The sequence below is a fragment of the Acanthochromis polyacanthus genome, chromosome 1, assembly GCF_021347895.1.
Source record: "Acanthochromis polyacanthus isolate Apoly-LR-REF ecotype Palm Island chromosome 1, KAUST_Apoly_ChrSc, whole genome shotgun sequence".
Lineage (NCBI taxonomy): Eukaryota > Metazoa > Chordata > Actinopteri > Pomacentridae > Acanthochromis > Acanthochromis polyacanthus.
In genome coordinates this window covers 53,131,950-53,153,419 of record NC_067113.1, presented here as the reverse complement: position 1 = coordinate 53,153,419, position 21,470 = coordinate 53,131,950, and the positions used below count along the sequence as shown (strand labels likewise).

The following is a 21,470-nucleotide window of genomic DNA, read 5'->3' as shown; positions in this document are numbered from 1 at the left end:
TCTTGTTCACTTTTTACTGTTTTCCAGATGGTCATATTTCGACTCATCCTAAGTATTGTTGATGAAAACATCAAAACGAACATCAATTGAGGTAAAAATGTTTTTTTTCTGTTTAATGCCACATTGAAGTGGATTTAGAAAATGTGATTTAAAGCCTCTTTTATATATTTAATGGTTAGACAAATTTAAGTAGCTTAAGGAACTTGGGAACTTGCATTCTGTTAGCAACCATTACGGCTCTTTGGGTTCACTAAAGGAGTTCAAACTTAGGAAAGTCAAAGACAGTGTGCTACAGTGCAGGTGAGGTGCTGGCTCTAGACACTTGTGAATACATACAGAAGAGAAGCGATGAAAGGTTGACACACTGTGAATACAGCAGGGGAAGGACCAGAGCTTGTAAGAGGAGAAGGGAAACTCAGAATAGAAAATGAAACAAAAGGAACAGAAAAGAAAGAACTCAGGAGAAGGTAGAACAGATGAGTGCGAGGAGGCCATGCTGCGTGGGCTTTATTTGCGTCTTGGTTTACTTGGTTGGAGGCGTTGTGGCGGCTGCTGCGGTGACTGATGCTGAGCATCGCCCGTTGCTATGGCAGCGCCTCCGCTGCTTCCATTGCTGTTGTCCTGATGGTGTTGCCGTGCGGCGCTTTTGCTGGAGCGTGAAGTGCCGTGCGAGCGAGAGTGTTGGCTGTGTCCGTGGCTGTGGCTTTGGCTCTGGCCCTCGGACGGGGAAGGCTTCGATGTGCCAGGACTACTGTGAGATTTCTCGATAGTGGGCACCTGTGTATCTAAAACAACCAGATTCACCAAATTACCAAAAAAGCTATCTTTGACTTTAGTGAACTTAGAGGCTGTTACTTCTTTTGTATCACTCATGGTGAATGAGCTGCTGGCTAGTGAGATACTGAGTCTAGCCAGCATGGTAACTGCCTTAATAAGTCTATGATAGCATCCTCATTAAATTTGACGTTTATTTTTCTAAATTAGGGAATCATTCAAAGCCTTCCACGGCCCTGTTGCCCTCTGTGTTAGAAGAAAGATAGAGGGAAGCTAAGGCTTGGCCTCTGAGCTGGGTGACATCATGGCAACCAAGAAAACAGACCACGAGAAAGCAAAAAGCATGGAGCAGAAGCTACAATGGGCGCAAAAAATGGGAAGAGGAAGGTGATGGTAATACAGGTGGCAAGACTGCCGAGAGAGAAATAGGTGGTGAGAGGCAGACACTGAGATAGACAAGCAGAGACAGGAAGAGTGCGTATAAAGAAAACAAGAAAGAAGAGAGCACAGAGAGGAAGGAGAGAGAAATAGAAGAGGAGCAACAGTACAGACGGTTGTTAGGGGATGGTGATGATTGGGTCAAGCAAGTGAGGGGAGTTCATCGTGTCCTACCCTTGGCCGGATCTGGAAAGATCCCGTGGCTTCGGCTCTTGATGACAGATGACTTGGGGGAGTCCTGATTATCATGTGAGGAGGCAGTGGTTTTGGGGGAGGAGTGCAGTGAGGAGGGTTTAGAGGAACCGTGTCGGCCCTGGCCTGAGTGGGAGCGTCTGTGGTGGTCCCCCTCACTCTGCTCCTTCAGCGGCAGCCATCGAGGGATGTTGTCCAGCTGGGCGGTGTTGGACAGGTCGATAAGAACCTGGAAACAAACACAGCAGTTTAACAGATGCAAATGAAATTTTATTTGTTGATTCATCTTTGAACTAAAACTGAAGCCGTAAAAGGAGTTTACCTCTCCTAGGAAATCATTAGAGGAGCATTTGTCATAGTCCCACACGCTCACTTCCAGAGTCTTCTTCCTCAGCTGGAATGCACACACAATTTGAGAGTTAATGCGTTTCTTTTTTAGTAACTCATGTTGGCTAAGGGGACAATAAAAATATGGTAAAAAAAAATATGATCTGGGCTGAAAGATGAAGCAGGTAAAACATTCATAGAGCTAAAAAGAAACCCTGAAAAGATAAACAGAAGCAAAGTTTACTGTGACTGATAAAGGCCCAGTGAATCTAAAATTGGATTTATGATGAAATAATTAAATCCCAGTGGCATCTCCATCTGCTCTGCTGAAAAATCAATGACAGTTTGCATGCCAACAGAGAAAAACAATATTTTGTGTTTGTGTCATTTTAATAAGAAACCTGAAAAATCCAGGGTTCCCTCATTATCTTCTTCATATATTGACTTATAGAGTAAATAAAATTTCGTACTCATGTGATTTTGGGACATTAATTAAACAGACTTGAAATTACTCAAGCATTTTAGATGCATTTTGATTTGGGGTTCATCGTGTTGGTTTACATGCTGCTTCTGTGCATTCAACACTATAACAAGATTCTGCATTCACAGTAATGGTAAAGCTAGTGGTGCTGTTAGTCTGTACTTTGACCCAACAGTGATTTGACCTAAATGCTAACATTAGCATGCCAACATGCTCATTACAACTACACTAGCATGGCGATGCTCAGAAGATGGAAATATATAAAGATGACCATGTTCATCAGCTCAGTGTGGAAACTGAAAACTAGTTCGTGTTCAGTCATAAACCAAACAAACGAACCAAAACGTTGCCCTGGTGATGGTGCTAGATCATCATGTGTACACATAAAGAAAAACATTTTATGGTGACCCTTTCATCAGTTAGGGCCAATAATGGCAGCCTCATGTTGTCGTTATCTGAGAACTATGTACAAAATGCAACCTTTGACCCGCTGTTGGCACTAAAAAGAGAAAAGAAATGACTAAAATAACAAAATTAAGATGGTTTTAGATGAAGACTACAATTCTCATCTTGTGGTTATGAGCTTTTACCAGCCAGTCAAGCTACAGTTCAGTTTATATTCATGTCTGTACAGACTCATAATATAGAAAATATGGGGAGGACTTTGGAGGAATAGTCGGTATTAAGTGTATTTTTTGGGAAAATTCAAGTTGTCACTACACTAACATGAATACAGCATTGATTGTGAAGGCAAATTTTTGATTTGTGATTTCAAGATGAACAAATACACATGTGGACAAAATTGTTGGTACCCCTCAGTTAATGAAAGAAAAACCCACAATGGTCACAGAAATAATTTGAATCTGACAAAAGTAATAATAAATAAAAATTCTATGAAAATTAACAAATGAAAATCCGACATTGCTTTTGAAACGTGGTTAAACAGAATTATTTTAAAAAACAAATTCATGAAACAGGCCTGTAAAAAAAAAACATGGTACCCCAAGAAAAGACTGAAAATAATGTGACCAAAGGGACATGTTCAATCAAGGTGTGTCCTCTAATTACCATCACAGGTGTCCACAAACTTGTAATCAGTCAGTCAGCCTATTTATAGGGTTACAAGTAGTCACTGTGCTGTTTGGTGACATGGTGTGTACCACGCTAAACGTGGACCAGAGGAAGCGAAGGAGAGAGTTGTGTCAGGAGATCAGAAAGTGTGTGTAGCTCTGATTTGACTTGACTTTGCCAAACTTTGTTGACCTTCTTCTGCTGTATGTTTGCTGTATCGGTGTGTGAGTTCATGGAGAGAAACAAAAAACAGAATCAAGTTACTTGTATCTTCACATTATTGGTCAAAAAGCAGATCAGTGACAGTAGACGGTGCTCCAAATATAGATGCTGCTGCAAAGAAGCTACAGATTCTAAGATGTAGATGCACAAATGTTGTTCAGAGTTGCCTCTAAGGGCCAATAATGACACCCTCATGTTTTCATTGTCCGAGAACCATGTACAAAATGTAAACTTTGACCTCCTACTGGCACTAAAAGCACAGTCAGGGGATCACCAAAGTCATTACAAGTTATCCATTTCCAACCTCGAACATCTGTAGAAAATGTACTGGCACTCCACTGAGCAGGTGTTGAGATATTTCACTCTAAACCTCAGATTTCAACTTCATGGCAGCACTAAATAAAAGTCAGAGGGTCACTAAAATCTGTAGGGTTTGTCCTGTGGGAACCATGAATGTCTGTAGAATGTTTGACAGCACATTTCAGTCTGTAGTTGTTGAGATATTTCAGTCTGACAGGAGAGACACTGCTCTAGAGCCATGTCTGGTATTGCTAACAATGATAATGATGTTAGATGTGTGCCAAGATGCCTAAAACCACACAGTACCTGCTCCAGGTGGATATTCTTGTAGATGACAGTCTGGTTCCACTCAGGGTTCAGACTCTTGCCAGCGTGTTTGGACTTCCTCTTGTTTTCGGCACTGAAGGGGAACACACCACAACAATATACAGTAGGTCAACGTGCATGCTAATGCCCTGCAGGTTAGTGGACCACCACACTGTAGTGAGCACAAGATGCTGGAGTAGGGCACAATGTGACAGTAGAGGGAAGAGAATGAATGTGATGCACATTGTTTGGATGGGAACAATGTATGGGCCTACGTGCATGGACGGCAGGGTACGATGTCAGGGTGTGCTGCAAAAAAGTCCATTTTGTCCATCAAGTCATTTAGTCTCGTAAAATTTTGGTTTTGCCAGTAACCCAATTCCGCTGAGCAACACATTACACAAAATAATTTTTTAAAAAATCTTTAAAGAAGTCAGTTTACATAAGAAAAAATATTATTCATCTTATAAATCTTACTGGAATAGAGTGAATGACTTGTTAGGATGGATGCTTTTTGCAGTGTGCAGGGTTTGGTTTAAGATTTTAGGACATGATTAAGTCTGTAAAAGTTAGTTTGGAAAAGACGAGAACAATCAACTCTATACTGGAAAACAATGGCATGGATAAGGACTACTATTAAAGGAGTGTGTACTAAATGTGGAAGGGCATTGAGGGTGCAATACGATGTCGGGGCACAATGTAGGACGTTACCGAGGGGTTTTAATCACAAAACAGGGAAAAGCTAAAGGGTGTCAGGTTCAATGTTTGGGTTTCAAATTACAGTGGTTAGGAACAAATACAGACCATCTATGAGGAAAAGGCAACAGTTAGCACGTTGTTTACATGTGTTAGGTTAAAAAGATGGTAATAGGTTAAGATTCAGGGATTTATCTCCTTCTGAACACAATGCAATGACACTCGGAAAGTTGAAGGGAACATAATGAGAGTATGGGATCTCGGGGGGGAAATGCACAATTTGTTCCAGAGTGAAGGGGGTTAGTAGGACTGAACTAGTTGACTTTTATCAATAAGCTTCCAATCAGGCCATTTTGTTACCTTGACCAAACTCACAACCAGTTTTTCAACCAAAACAGAACCAAAGTGCCAAAGTGGGCAAGTCACATACCTGGCGTTCTGGACAACCATGACCTGACTGAGGGGGTCCAGCATGCATTAAATATAGAGAACAACATACAGAAACAATAGTCAGAGGGAGGGTGGGGGTCAAAGAGTGTCTGTGGACTGTGAGTGCATGTGTGGGAAGGGGGGATTGACTGCAAAAGTAGGTTTAGTGCGTGCTTTGTTAAGTGTGTGCATGTAGGAATGGGGGCAAAAGCAGGGAGGTGTGTTGTGCTGCAGTGGTGGACTCAGCTTGTGTTGTAGTGCTTCATGAGCTGCATGTACACTATGTGTGCCGAGAGGACTTTCAGGTTATGCTATGCATCCTTTGGCAACCGTAATGGAGATTTACTACTCTGGGGCCAGTACATGCAATTAGAAATATATTCTAATTGCACGTAAAAACAAATTTTTACTTATTTATTGTCTACATAACTTGTTGGCTAGAAAAAAAAGAACATTATTTTACCGCATTTGTAGTAGAAAGCTACATATTTTTTCACATTTGGAAAACTAAGGGATTAATACACTATTTTATTAAGTAGCAGAGCTTGGAATGACAGATTCATGCAGAGCAACAATCCAAATTTGAACACAAATGTACAATAATTAAACTCTTCTGCAGGTACACACACAACAGTCTTTGCAAACCTACACAAAGGCAGGCATTGTGTGTATTTCTAGGTCAGCAGCCCAGAGAAGCTTCATTCTACCTGTGTATTGTTTTCCAGCCACTGCAGGAGCTCCATGCGGTTGCCAGGAGATCAGTGATGCAACTGAAAAGCCTCTGTCGTATGGGTCGCAGTTGGTGCTGATAGCTGTGAGAGTCCATGTATACACACACAGCGTATACACGAGTATGTGCACACATGCGCTTAAGTGTGCATGTTTCCATTACCACTTTCTGTAAAGTGGCATTTGGGCTGGCGGCTGCCATTCTCTTTAGAACAGCCCCAATCTCTCTGTCTATAACTCACAGTTGTATTTGCATCTATGTCAAGTTGAAATCCTGCGAATATGGTGGCTAAAAAGCCCACAGCTATATATTATTGCTTTTTATCTGAAATGATTCCCGGCAAAATAAAAAAAACACTCTCTCGAGGGACCTCATCTCATACAGAAGAGAAGGTGGGAGAGTCAATTGCATTACATCGCAATCACAGTGAGAAGGGAGCCGTGGACTTACGAGGGCGTGTGGATCGTATTGCGAGTAAATATGAGAGCTATTGATTTTGACTGCACTCACACCTGCAGTAGGACAGCCATCAACAGAGCCAACACAAATACTCTATCAACCTCAGATTATTTACATAGTGTTCATGTCATTCAGCTGTGATAAGGGGCCACATGAGTCCTGTAACAAGGAGTTCATTCCAAATGAAGGCCTTGGAGCTACATTATAACACACCTGATGGACGTGTTGTGTAGTTGTGTGTCGGTGCTATGGAACTGATATCAAATAAAGGTCATGTGCTGCACATTGAAAGATGTCATGGTAAGCCAAAATCAATTGTAAATCGATTTTAAAATGAATGGAAATTAGGTTTGAGCTTAACTAACAGGCTGCCTGAGTAGCCTAGATGAGTAAATCTGGCTGAAAAAGACAGTACATGATTTCAACAGTCACATCTTACACACCTATATCTCTTTAAATGAACAGAATTAGGTATACTTACATTTTTTTTTCATTTTGTGTTATGTATCTTAAACTAATCTTGTTCCTGCTCTGAACTAATTATGGTGAGCTTACAGTTTCCACCCTCCTGACTCACCCTCTCCCTGGTAGGAGATACACTTTAACAAATGGATCTGAGTAGCCGTTGTTGTCCTGCGGGGCGAGGTTTCTGGCCTGCAGGACATGAACGATCAAGTTGCCGAGCTGCTTGTCGTAGTGGATTTGAAGCTGCAAACGGAGACACAACTTAATTACGATGGATTCATGTGCATTTGAGGAGAGAAAGAATGTCAGAAACAACGAACAAGTCGGCATTGTCTTACATTCATCTGATCACATCCTATACTCCTACATCTAATTTGTAGCATCTTCTACATCTAATATTTGTACCTAATGACTACAGAGTTGATTGTTTTCCTTGCACAGACCTGTATCTCTCCAGAGATGGGGTGGGACTGGGTCTTCATTCCCTCTGAAGTCTGCAAGAGATGAAAGGAACAAGCTTAGATACTGCCACCAAAGATCTGTAGGTGGATACTTTGTTTGTACCAGTGGGTGTTCATTCTGAACACTATGTACTATGTTGTGCTGTACTTTATGCAGTGCTTGAGTCTAAACTATAAGCTCAACTCTTGCAATCAGTGCATCTGTTTTAGTATTCGTTTTGATGAGTCACAGCAGCTAAAAATGCGCAAAGTGTTACTTTAGTGTGTTCCACAAATTGTATGTTTAAACATGGTTCTCTCATAACCCTGTTGTGAGCTTAACCTGCTGAATCTTGAGTGGTTTCTGGGCATTTTAAATCACTGTGGACTACTTTTTCAGTGTAATCTAAAGTTTTGCACCTCTATGGAAAAAACCTCAATCCTAGCTAGCAGGAGAGAGAACTAAAAAATGTCTTTTGTACATTTTTGCACAGTTGTAATTATATAATCGTAAAATAAACAAACACAAAAAACAACAACAACAATGTATTTTACAAAATTTTAAAAGCTCGAATCAGCATGTCTAACATTTTTCCAAGTGTTTCCCACAATTGTTACTAATACTCGAAAAAATAGTGGCTCTAGATACTATAGATATTTTACAACTTACAATTTTAATTTGTCTGCATGCACAACCGAGAGTTCAGCTGAAAAGTTCCTGAATTTGTCATGTAGCTGTTGGTTATAGCTGAGTCACAAATGGCCTCATGCCTGCATAAAGGGAGTTATTCTGGGCAAATTTGTAAAAGAGACGAGTAGAATAAAGTGATTTTGATGAAAAATCACATTTTTACGTCTAGATTTGGTAACATTTTCAGATGAAACAACACAACACAGATGAGTAGTTCAATGATCGAAAGTTGAAAGTTGAAAGTTGAAAATCTGATTCTTTCTATTTACATGTTTTGGCCAATAAATTGTGCCATTTTTACAACTTTTTAAAAAGATGACAGGCCTTTCAAATCTACATGTTGGTTTTAAGGTTTAGAGGGTTAATGGTACGAACACTTTGGGGATATGTAGACCAAAACTAACCACTATAAAACGTGACCATGTGAGATATCAGCTAAAAGATTCTATGCTCTGAACTGTGTCTAATGAAAGCCTCATGGACTCGCCTTGCTGCTGTGGCGCTTCTTGCTGACAGAGGGGGATCCTGGCTGACCGGGGCTGGAGGTGGCTGAGGTGGTGGCGGGCAGGCCGGAGGACGAGGTGGACGAGGGAGCCTGCTGCTGTGACACTTTCTGGAGCTCAGCCGCCAGCTGCTTGGGATCAACACCTGGAGACCTGGGAGGCCTGTCGCCTTGAATAGTAACGCATACAGCCGTTACCACAAATCATCATCATCACATCAACTAAACCCATGCATGTGGACAATAGCACGCACAACACATGCAATAAAAAATTAGGCAATTTTTTTTTTCTTTTAATCATCAAAGGAAAGTTAATGAAACATGCTTGACATTTTCCTGCAGTGCACACAGGGATTAAAATCAGCAGTGTTTTGGTTATCATTCCGCTTCTTTAACTTCTAGGTCACATTCTTTTGAAAAGGAGCAGACAACAGATATTATGAAAAGAAAACCGCAAGCGAAAATTACAGAACCACATGATTTGAGGCCTTTGAAAGCAATCTAATGTTCCCAGAATGGTTCTGTGTAACACGAGAGGAAATAGGCCACAACTAATGCATGACTGAATCTGAAAAAAAAAGGAGCCGTAGATATCAAGTGATATTAGAGTAGAGTCTGAAAATTACAAGAGACAAAAGGTTAATTAGGAAATCGTGAGGAGGCGGGGATGGTGGTGAGGAAGAATCAATGCAATCGGCATGGTAGGGCTATAATTATAAAAATACCGAAACTCACTTTTGCTGTGCTCCTGGAAGTCCAGGTGATGGGAACTCTCAGACTCAGCAAGCATGTTGAGATCACTGACAGATGGGAAAATTGTGTTTCATTTAACTTTGAAAGGAAGAAGAAAGTAAGAGCAGGAAAGAGAGAAAAGAAGCAGCAAGAAAAGCCAGAATAAACATGTTGTTGAGAGCATTTACCAACTAGTCATGTTGCAGTTCTGTTTCCATTCAGGTCTGTTCACAGTAAAATAATATACAATATACAGTGACGACTTTGAAGGAATTTAATACAACATATTAAGTGTATTTGAATTAATGTTTAAAGTGAATAATTTCCAGTGAGAATTTTGTGATACAGACTGTGAAGACATTTGTGATTTAGTGAATTCAAGATTTATAAATAACTGATTTGATTTGACTGATTCTGAGAGAAGACAGTTGCAGCTGTGACAGTAGACAATGTTTCAAACAGACGCTGCTGCAAAGAAGCTACAAAAAAGAAAAGTGCATCCCTCAGACACATCAACAACCCAAAGATCTATACAATCACTTGCTTCAAGCTGTGCAACCATGATTAGTTTCGCCAGTTCAGCGTCCAACCAAATATGTCACAATCTCCCCTTCTGTTCCTGAATATGGTGTTAAATACCAAACAGAACAGGGTTTTTGCAGAACATTATGATGCCACAGTGAATTTGACCTTTGGATATAAAATAGCATCTCTTAATCATTTTATCCTCATAGACATTTGGGAGAAATTTTGTCACAATTAATGTGTGATTACTTGAGTCATAGCCAAAAACATGCTTGGTGAGATCACAGTGGCCTTCAACCACTTAATTCTTTCTTTGATTTTTTTTGTTCCCTTTATTTCATTTCAAAGGAACTGTGGGGAAAGAGAGTAGAGAGAGTGACAGAAAAAGATCCCTTGCCTGGAATCAAACCCATTGCTTAGAGTATTTGCACACATTATGTGTCTACCCTAACCAATTGGCTATTGGGTTGCCAGTTGCCACCAAATTCTAATAAGTTCATTTTTAAATCCAAGTTTAACTTGTGCCAAATTTGAAGAAATTCTTACCAGGCATTCCTGATTCATTGCTTTTACAAGGATAAACCTGAGGTCAATGAGACATTTGATCTTTGACCACCAAAATCTAATCAGTTAATCTTAAAATCTAAGTTAACATTTGTACCAGATTAGAAGAAATTCTCTAATTTTGATTTTAAGATATTGCATTCAAAAGAATATTATAACCGGACAGCTTGACTGACAGACCATCCAAAAACATACTGTCGTCCCTCCGGCTACATCTGTCATTGGCGCAGATGCACAAAAACAGGACTGAAAATACAAAAGCTGGATAAGGAACAGCAAAGCTAGCAATCATGACTTGCCTTTAAATATTTGAGATGGGAAATCAGTCATGAGAGTGATTGGAAAAAAGAGAGAAGAGTGGATGAGGACGTCAGGGAGACAAAGAGGCAGGAAATATAAAAGGGTTTTGATTAGGAAGAGGTCAAGAAGATTGATCATAGATGTACTTGGAAGATGAAATGAAGACAAAAATAAAACAAGAAAAGCACTCAGAGAGCACATTACTCTGATAAGGCTGTTCATTCTCCCACATGGTATTATCAGAAATGCAGCATATTTTTGTAGATTCTGTAGATTTTTTTTAGATGTTATTGATGATTAGAAATCACGGAAACATAGAATGTGGACATTAAATATAGATGTACCCTCAAACATAATGATCTTGCGCCGAGCACAGACGTGTGTTATGCATGTGTACATTATGTAAGGATACCAAATGGTGTCATGTAAATGTAGCGAGCAGCGGGAATCAATGGACTCAGAAACACCCCCACAATTTAATCAATTGTTCTTTGTATCATTCGCAATCATGTGATCATCAGCAGACAACTGATGTAGCGTTCACTTGTAGTCATGGTTATAGGGACAACATGCCGCTATCTTGCAATGGCCCGTGGACCCAGACTATAAGCAGCATCACTGTCAAAATCGCATCCCTTGGTGTTTGTGTCATTTCTGACCTTCCGTGAAAATTGAATCCAAATCCGTTGGTCCATTTTTGAGTAATGTTGCCCACAGATAAACGTTTGTTCGTCACATAACTCCACCTTTTTGGCAGAGTAACAACAGAATGGAACAACAAGTACAGAAAGCTCAAGCTATTGCAGCAGGGAAAGGTAAAGGTTATACTCACAGTCTGACACACACTTCAGCCTCATTACACGGCTGTCCGACGAGCCCTTGTACCTCTTCATAGGTTTTCCCCGTCAGAAGAACACCATTCCACTCCAGGACTTGCATTCCTAAACACAATTTGCACAGATTCACAGTAAAACAACCAGAAACGCAGTATTGTGTTGTTTCCTATATGCAATATGTTACAAACATTTCACTTCAAACTCAAAAAGAAGGCAAAGTGAGCCTTAAGAAGCTCTTCAAATGATAAAAGGGATCAGTCCATGCATGGTGGCCAGAATGAGGGACCAGTTCGGTGTTTAACATCCATTCTGTGGTCAAATACACGGTGAGCAAGCTTTGATTCTTCCTCAGCTGACAAGGGCATCAAACTGCAAGCCAGAACTGGAGAGATAAATGCCGGTGGCAGCCCAAACAGCAGCTGTGCAACAGAGCAGCTCATTGGAGCGCTCAGGCACAAAAACAAGGTAAAAAATGAACCCAAAACAGCCCTCATGTTATTTCATGTATGAAACTGTAATTTGCAGGAAAACAATTCAGACATGATGCATTAAGGTCTGAAAAGAACACAAAATCCAATCAGACACAGTTTTGTCCTCTCTACTCAAGCGATGACAAATGTCTCAGAGAAAGGGCTGACCATCTATTTAGATTTATTTCAGCAGTGAAGGCTCATATAGGAATCCATTAAGCACGGCAAAACCACTGCAAAACGCACCCTGCACACCGGCAGGACTTACACAGATTGAAACAGCTCATCAGGAGGGTCTTCTGTTTGCGACGATACTCTCGAGCTGCAAGTGTGAGTGACATGGAAGCGGCACTGTAGTTTCAAACTGATATTAGTCATCCAGTCGGTTGCACTGTATAATGTAGCCTTTGAAAGTGGAATTTCAATGATCAGACAACCAAGCACACATTCATATACACTCTCTGTTTCTGTCCCTCTGTGACACGAAGCCTCTACACCTCTTGAATCTAACAGCATTTTCTCCATATTCACACCAGAGCGATTGGGGCGCCGTGTTCCCACTGGCATAACCACAGTACTTGTTATTTGTCTTGGATGTTGTCATGGCTGAGTTGTACTTGAGGCTAACAACACCACAGATGCATCTTGAGTCTGGGACTGAGCAATAACCAACAGGGATGCCCTATACCGTAGACTTGTCTGTGTTGGAATAAAATACATGAGAAAAGTACTGTATAGAAAGAGCTGACAGCAACGGATATGGAAATCTAAATCTGTCGTGTTTGGAGAAAGAGCTGCCTTTTGAACAGTATTACTAAAAGCCTGGGTACATTTAAAAATGTGGCAAGATTTTCAGACAAAGATCAGGTCTCAAGGCTTATCAAAGCTGATTCATTTTGAGGTATTTGTTTTGATGCTGTAGCCACACTACTGGCATTGCTCTTTTAGCACCATTAACCAGTTTTAAACTAACTACACCCCCTGTTAAAAGTTTTGAGACAAAATTTTTGACAGGGGGTGTACACTAAGCACTAGAGCTGCCAGGGATAAACCGGTTATAGGCCTGGCTGATTATCATGGTCAATAGTTGGCATTGTCTCGATTATCTGTGTTTTTATTAACCAAATATTGATTAATTTAATGCTGTACTTCAGGTCTGATGCAGCCTCCTCTATGTCTGTAGTAACTCTGTGGTCTCACAAATGTCTCTCAAGCTCCGCTAATGGCTAAGTGAGATGGCAGCCACAAAAAAGCTTGATATAATATCTGAACAACAATAATTAATAATGCTTTAAGATATGGACATCAATGGGCAATAGAAGTGACAGAACAGTGACAGATTAAGAAAATAGAGAAGAACAGCAGATATACACCCCCTGTCAAAAGTTTTAGGACACTTTCTCATTCAAATAAAGTAGAACCTGTCCTACAACTTTTGACAGGGGGTGTATTTCATCATATGGATGTGATCAGGGCAGGACTCTGATCATACATGTAAAGTTTCAGGCAGATTGGAGCATGTTCAGGGCATTTACACAGCATTTGAAATTTCATGGCGAAGGATCAAAATTCCAGAGGCCGCCATGGACACGCCCTTTGACTTTGGAAAAAGATTTTAATAAATTTGGATCATTAAGGCCTCCTGTATGTACTGGCCGAATTTAAGGTGAATTGGAGTTTCCCCCTAGGAGGAGTTCGCTCTAGAAAAAAAATGAAAAATGGGCAAAATCTGACATTCAACACAAAATAGCTCACTTCCTGTTGGGTTTGGAATGTGGCTGTCACTGACCTTTTTGTTAAGCCTGATGTGCTGCATATGTGTACCAAATCTGGTAGATACACCCCCTGTCAAAAGTTGTAGGACAGGTTCTACTTTATTTGAATGAGAAAGTGGCCTAAAACTTTTGACAGGGGGTGTAGCTACAGGAATCAAACTAATCAATGTTAGCTAATCCCACATAAACAAAAGAATGCGTCCTAATTTAATCACAGTTAGTCACAGAAGATGCCTAGTCACATGCTGTTAAAACATTACATTTAGTGTATATTAAGTCCAAATATCAGCTATCTGCCTTTCCTTATTGCCAATAATCAACATAGGTATCAGTCCTAAATAGCACATGTTGGTTGATTCGTAATACCTGCCAAAAAACAGCATGTTAGCATTGTTCTTTGTAATTTAATACCACGGAGAACCTGTCACGACAATCAAACCTCTCCACCCTCGTGAAGAAAGCTCAGAAACTACTGCATTTCTTAAGGAAACAACAAAGAAATATCCCAAATTCATGTTAACTTCTACAAAGGAGCAAGAGAAAGCAGCCGTACTGGAAGCATCACAAGCTGGTGAGTAAGTAAAGAATGCTCTGCAGCAGGTGATTAAAGCCGCCCAGAACATCACCGGTAGCCATCTACCGAGCATCAGTGGTTTCAGTGAGATGAGGTGTCTGCAGAGAGCCCAAAGGAGACTCACAGACAATACCCACCCAGTCACAGCCTGTTCACCCTGCTGCCATCTGGCAAGTGATACAGAAGTAGCTGCTGCTGTACCAGCAAGACGTCAAACCAGTTTCTGTCCTCAGGCTGGAAGATTACTGAAGTCATCCTCCATACGAAACCACAAAAATCACTTTTTTTAATTACTTGATTATTTATTCTGTAAAAAACTTAATTAGCTTTTTTTGTGAGCATCATGCCAGGACTACATCTGTTATTATACTTGTAAAATCCTGTGTTCCATTGTGATAATTAATCTCAATTCTGAGTATTGATTATTACTACAGCATCAAAGAACCTTTGTTCCAGATTACTGACCCACAAAGGCACTAGCATAGCATAGCTGTAGATCCGTAGCCTTCTTTTTAAGCATTCTGCACTCATTTCACCCTTCTTTATAATAAAGTATTCATGTTTTACAATATTTTATTGATAGTAATATTTCTAGCAACTTTCTGTTAAAAAAAAAAAAAGATCAGACCGCACAGCCGCTGTTCACGTTAATCTTTTATCTTTATCTTTTCATGACACAGTTTCTACTGGAAGCTTTTTAGAATGTCCTTAAAAAGATGTGGAGAGAGAAACAGAAAAGAAAACCAGCCATGCAATAGTTAAAAAAGGAAACAGAAGGCGACACACACAGGACCACAAAGCAGCCACGCTTAGATGCATGTCCACACATCTACAGAGCACGGGGAGATGGATCACACTCAATGTTCAGGTCCAAAGTGGGTGTCGCAATTTTTTCCACTGTCCACACATCACCAGTTTGGCAGCTTTAAACAGGCTCAGGCCACAGTTGCCCGACACCCTCAATGCGACAGTGAGTATCCAGATAGAGTAGGAGGGTGAAGAGGTTAATTGTTCTCAGACTCCCCCATATGAAATCAATAACACCCCATGAAATGTGTTCCTGTTAATATACCTCGCAAGCAATTCATCCGCAGGTGGTGTCAGTGAGAGGTGTGTGAGGATGAAATCACAGGTCATACATCTGTGGGTTAGTGCATAATGGTTACTTGGTGACGTGTTTAAATTGCTAACCATAGCTGTTGCAGCTTCCACCAATATGAAACACGAGTAGTACAACACATCAGAGGAACCTCATCAGATAATACATTATTTGTGGTGAAATAAAGACTTTTTTCTTGGTGCAGTCACTAGGTTGCATCTGCATTAGAATTCATCAAAAGGTTGGTGACTATACTTAATGTTACTAAGAACAAAAGTGCTAACTCATAAGCTTATCTTTTTGTTCTCAGTTCTCATGACCACGACCTATTGCCGGGAGGTGATAAAAATTAAATGCAAATTAAGACCTATTTTTGTAATGGCCCTGTTTCTCCCACTCTAACTGCATGTTCAATTCTGTCAGCCTATCAAGTATGAATGACCATAGATATACAATGACATGTCCAAGAATCTAAAAAGGAGTACTTTGGTTCAGAAATACAAGAGAAGCAAAACCACTCTTGTTGTACATGTATAGAACTCCAGCCAGCAATAGTGAGCTAGGCTTAACACAAAGACAGAAAAACAAGAGAAAACAGTTAGCTCTGTTCAAAGCTGACAAAATTCTTTAATATCGATAAAGGTTACTATTTAACATGGAATAGCTTTTGTCTATTTGCCTGTAGTACAAATACAACAAACACTGCTATAGAGATACTGGCATGTGGACGTTGTTAATTTTGGACAGAGCCAGTGCAGCTATTTCCCCATGCTTTCAGTCTTTTTGCTAAGCTAACTTAGCAGCCTATTGCAGGTGGTAGTTTACATTTATGTCACGACAGACATGGTCCAACTCTCATCACAAATATTAAGACTTTTGCTTATCAAAATGTCAAAGAGTTATGTTAAAAACGTCCCACATGGTGACCCTTCAGCTCAAAACACTGCACAGATGGTGAATTTCATCCTGACGGTATAACTTCTGTTTCTTCCCAGTTCTGAATGAGCTGTTTTAGTATCTGCAGCTTTAAATGTAGCTGAGAGGCTGGTATCCACGTACCCTTCAGGAAGAAGACTCTCTCTGCATCTGCGAGTGACAGCGCAGAGCAAAACAGCCAGCATAGACGTGAATGAGTGAGAGAGACGAGGACATTGTTTTGCTTCGAACTAATCCTTTTCCATGGATAAACACGTGGACAAAATTGTTGGTACCCCTCAGTTAAAGAAGGAAAAACCCACAATTCTCACTGAAATCACTTGAAACTCACAAAAGTAACAATAAATAAAAATTTATTGAAAATTAAATAATCAAAATCAGCCATCACTTTTGAATTGTTGATTAACATAATTATTTAAAAAAACAAACTAATGAAATACGGCTGGACAAAAATGATGGTACCCATAACTTAATATTTTGTTGCACAACCTTTTGAGGCAATCACTGCAATTAAACGATTTCTGTATTTGTCAATGAGCGTTCTGCAGCTGTCAACAGGTATTTTGGCCCACTCCTCATGAGCAAACAGCTCCAGTTGTCTCAGGTTTGATGGGTGTCTTCTCCAAATGGCATGTTTCAGCTCCTTCCACATATGTTCAATGGGATTCAGATCTGGGCTCATAGAAGGCCACTTTAGAATAGTCCAACGCTTTTCTCTCAGCCATTCTTGGGTGTTTTTGGCTGTGTGTTTTGGATCGTTGTCCTGTTGGAAGACCCATGACCTGCGACTGAGACCAAGCTTTCTGACACTAGGCAGCACATTTCTCTCCAGAATGCCTTGATAGTCTTCAGATTTCATCGTACCTTGCACACTTTCAAGACACCCTGTGCCAGATGCAGCAAAGCAGCCCCAAAACATTACTGTGCCTCCTCCATGTTTCACCGTAGGGACAGTGTTCTTTTCTTCGTATGCTTGGTTTTTGAGTCTATGAACATAGAGTTGATGTGCCTTACCAAAAAGCTCCAGTTTGGTCTCATCTGTCCAAAGGACATTCTCCCAGAAGCTTTGTGGCTTGTCAACATGCATTTTTGCAAATTCCAGTCTGGCTTTTTTATGAGTTTTTTTCAGCAGTGGTGTCCTCCTTGGTCGTCTCCCATGAAGTCCACTTTGGCTCAAACAACGACGAATGGTGCGATCTGACACTGATGTACCTTGGCCTTGGAGTTCACCTTTAATTTCTTTGGAGGTTGCTCTGGGCTCTTTGGATACAATTCCAACGATCCGTCTCTTCAATTTGTCATCAATTTTCCTCTTGCGGCCACGTCCAGGGAGGTTGGCTACTGTCCCGTGGGTCTTGAACTTCTGAATAATATGAGCCACTGTTGTCACAGGAACTTCAAGCTGTTTAGAGATGGTCTTATAGCCTTTACCTTTAAGATGTTTGTCTATAATTTTTTTTCGGATGTCCTGGGACAATTCTCTCCTTCGCTTTCTGTTGTCCATGTTCAGTGTGGTACACACCTTTTCACCAAACAGCAGGGTGACTACTTGTCTCCCTTTAAATAGGCAGACTGACTGATTATGAGTTTGGAAACACCTGTGATGTCAATTAAATGACACACCTGAGTTAATCATGTCACTCTGGTCAAATAGTTTTCAATCTTTTATAGAGGTACCATCATTTTTGTCCAGGCCTGTTTCATTAGTTTGTTTTTTAAATAATTATGTTAATCAACAATTCAAAAGTAATGGCTGTTTTTGATTATTTAATTTTCAATAAATTTTTATTTATTGTTACTTTTGTGAGTTTCAAGTGATTTCAGTGAGAATTGTGGGTTTTTCCTTCTTTAACTGAGGGGTACCAACAATTTTGTCCACGTGTGTATATCGCCAAATTTACTGAACAGCGTTTTTAACTCATGTATATGGCAAGTTTGTCTCTGTGACTGTTCAACATGCATTTTCTACTTGTTTTGCCTTCCTCTGAAATAAATTAAAAACAATATTTTAACAAGAAGAAATTATTTGGAAATTGGCTGTAATAAAGTGCAGTGTGAGCACAGGGAGCAGGAGAGAAGTAAACACTGGCCAAGCTTAGGTTGTACTGCAGCACAACAGCTGACAGGAAGACAGTAATTGAACCAGTCCTCATTTAAAATAGTTCTTCAAGTTTCTACCACAGCTTCCACAGATTTTTGACCTGTGGGAATACAGTGAAAGCTAATGGTAACATTAGCTATCTTAGTCACACAGCATACTAACAATAAGGATTTCCATGTTGTTGTGGGGGTAGTGCTGTCAAAAACAACATTATGGAATGAATAATCCCATCTAAACAGCTTTAATTTTATATCTAATCTGTGAATAATGTCTCCACACCTACAATTTTTGATGACTGCAACATGTTTTTTCTAGCACAAAGAGAGGTTCAAGTCAGTCAAAGATTTTACCTTCGAGAATCTTCCCTGTTTGTTCTGCAGCTCCACCAGGTAGGACTTTGGCAACATAGGCTCCAATGTCTCCATTACTGCCAGGCACCTCCTTCCCTCCAACCACTCGGATACCCAGACCATTTCCTGTTTTGCCCAAATACAAACACCGGTGAGCGGCATTTTTAATGACTTCATAATCTATAACATTAGCACTAAATACCAGCTTTCTTTTGTATAACCAGAGCACACTCAACAAAATGGTCAAAGAAGAAGAAATTGTGGAGGCACAATACTAGCCTACAAAGTAAAGCCTGAACAACAGATTTGGTCAAAACTGCGTTAAGCAACAACATTTCTGTATCAGATTTATCATATTAAAATTATTTTGGACAAGTAATATGTCATTTCCAAGAGATAGCATGTAAAATTAGTTAATTCGCCAAACCAAGAAAGGCTGAGCAAGTGAAAGCTAGCAGGTGAGATAGCCACAGGTAACTTTAGCGAAACTCCATGTACTTACTAATTTCTACACAGCTGTAACATCTATTTAAATGATGACCTCTTCATAAAAACACTATCTTAATAGCTTAGTTGATTTTTTTAAAAATAATTCAGTGAGTGAACAGCTAAATCCAATAATGATGAGAAAATGCAGCTAAGGTCCAGGTAAAAGTTGCTATCTGATGTCATCTTGGCTTTGAAATACTTGGAATTTAGTGTGGTTAGGTTACTTAAATCATATATGTAAATATGTGAAAGACAGGTTTAAGAACAAATTTGTCAGTAAATAGTTTGTTTTTGTTGAAAGTCAATTTTGGTGGGTTATATGGCAGCACACGGGAACATTAAAAAGTTGCAACCTGTCATTCAGTTTCTGGTCAGCTTAAACCAGTTTCTCAGTGGCTCAAAGCCTTTGTGGAACACTAAAGCCACCAGCACACATGCAAACCCCTCTGTCCATCATCCTTTCATACATAAAAAGGCCTTCAACTGCACAGAATCTGACCCTTACTCATTTTACACGATGAAACCTTTTTCCAAGGTTTTGGAAGCGAGAGCAAAATAACTGAGGCAAAATGACTCAGTTCAGCACCGGGCACTCGTAAGCAAAAATTCTTCCTTTGTGGGCTGTTTGTTAATTGCATAAGATAATCCTGAGTGTGAGGGATACGCCATTTTGAGCATGGCAATGAGTGATGAGCGTGGAGATGAGCCAAATCAAAAGGGAAGCCAGGAAATGAAATGTCTGCCTGCTTTGAGCCTGGAGGAATGGTGTGATGGAACGTAATAGCAGCGGAAGTGACTTGCCAGTTTTGTTGAAATCTGGCAGGAGTATCAAGTAAATAAAATGTGTAAAGCATACTAGTCATGCAATTAAATAATAAGGTCCCTATTAGTGTGTGCATTTCGCTTTCTTTATGCTCTCTAAATAATTCTGACTATTTGATTGATAATCATTTGAAAGAAAATAATGTCATTGCTGCAAACAGTGCACATTTGATGCAACGGGCACAATACAATTTAATGCATGCACAGCAGTCATTAACACATTAGCTGTATGTAATACATGTCTGCCTGAATGCCTATCATTCCTACATATATCATGCTGCAGCTGTTAATGAACTTAGCCATAGTAAAATGTAGTACTTTACCTGAGACACTGCGGTCTTTGGGATCCCTCTGCAGTTTGACCCTGAGATGAGGGAAGGGGTAGTATGGACCTTTTCCCTGTTACCCATACACAATGGTGAGATGTCAAGCGACTCGTGCATACATACCACATATACATATCCAGGTGATTGAGTGTGGCTGGATGTATTTCTTTACTACTTGTACATGGTACACATCCAGGAACTTTACGAAAGTGTATGTATGTGCATGTTTGCTCCTGTTTCACCTGTCTCTTCTCCTGTCCGTTCTCTGACCGTCCGTCTCTTGGTTTGTCAAACCAGTCTGTCTCTTCTCGTCTAAGGTGGTAGGCTTCAGGGACAAAAACAAGCACTGTTTCAAAAACAATCTGAGAATCTGGACCTTTGCATCCTACTAGAGAGGATGGGTGTCAGGTTATTTAAAGGCGATTACATGCCGTCAAGTAAAATTCCATTTTAAAAACAAGAATTTAATTAGTGATTAGGAAAAACATATGACAAAGGCACAAGGGCCAAACAAAGTCATGATTATTTCACGTATTTTTTCACGTCAAATAGGTAAAGCATATCTAGCAACACAACATTTTCACAGGTACTGTAAAAAATAAAAATAAAAAAAATGCAGAAAAATAAGGCAATTTGTGAGTGAGTAAAATAGTATTAATACGGTCAAGTATAGTAGTGTGATCTAAACCTCTGGTGTGAGTCATTTTCTGTGAATGTAAATGTTGGGTATACATATGTATATATTATTAATCTTCAGTGTGAATAAGATTCTTCCAAAACATATGTATGGTGTCATAAGACATTTGTAGAAATTATAAAACCATTAAAATGAGTTTTAAATTTAAAATTTAAGAGAGTTTTTTTTTTTTTCCACAAATGTCTTAAACCTACCCAACATTTAGTCATCATTTTATGGTGACATACAGCTTGTTTGTGGAACAGGTTAATATATTAGCTTATGGATGACTGGAGAACTGAACTAATACTCTACCATTGGTTGCATCGTCTCTGTTCAAAGCCATCAGGGAATCACTTAGGGCTGGAATCA

General features: G+C 39.9%; 1 protein-coding gene across 1 annotated transcript in view; it reads right to left on the bottom strand.

Moving 5' to 3' along the window:
• Window positions 1–67: 67 nt before the first annotated feature.
• pcloa (piccolo presynaptic cytomatrix protein a) overlaps window positions 68–21,470 on the bottom strand; it is a 62,865-nt gene continuing 41,462 nt past the window's right edge. Inside the window, exons 8-21 of the mRNA XM_051958160.1 lie at window positions 21,414–21,461; window positions 20,665–20,747; window positions 20,420–20,495; window positions 18,786–18,911; window positions 11,477–11,585; window positions 9,259–9,323; window positions 8,509–8,693; window positions 7,334–7,384; window positions 7,003–7,133; window positions 5,238–5,264; window positions 4,112–4,205; window positions 1,727–1,798; window positions 1,387–1,633; window positions 68–785 (exon numbers count right to left, since the gene is read on the bottom strand). Coding sequence (XP_051814120.1) covers window positions 508–785; window positions 1,387–1,633; window positions 1,727–1,798; window positions 4,112–4,205; window positions 5,238–5,264; window positions 7,003–7,133; window positions 7,334–7,384; window positions 8,509–8,693; window positions 9,259–9,323; window positions 11,477–11,585; window positions 18,786–18,911; window positions 20,420–20,495; window positions 20,665–20,747; window positions 21,414–21,461 — 1,592 coding nt within the window. The 3' untranslated portion in view covers window positions 68–507. The remainder of the gene's footprint in view (window positions 786–1,386; window positions 1,634–1,726; window positions 1,799–4,111; window positions 4,206–5,237; window positions 5,265–7,002; window positions 7,134–7,333; window positions 7,385–8,508; window positions 8,694–9,258; window positions 9,324–11,476; window positions 11,586–18,785; window positions 18,912–20,419; window positions 20,496–20,664; window positions 20,748–21,413; window positions 21,462–21,470) is intronic.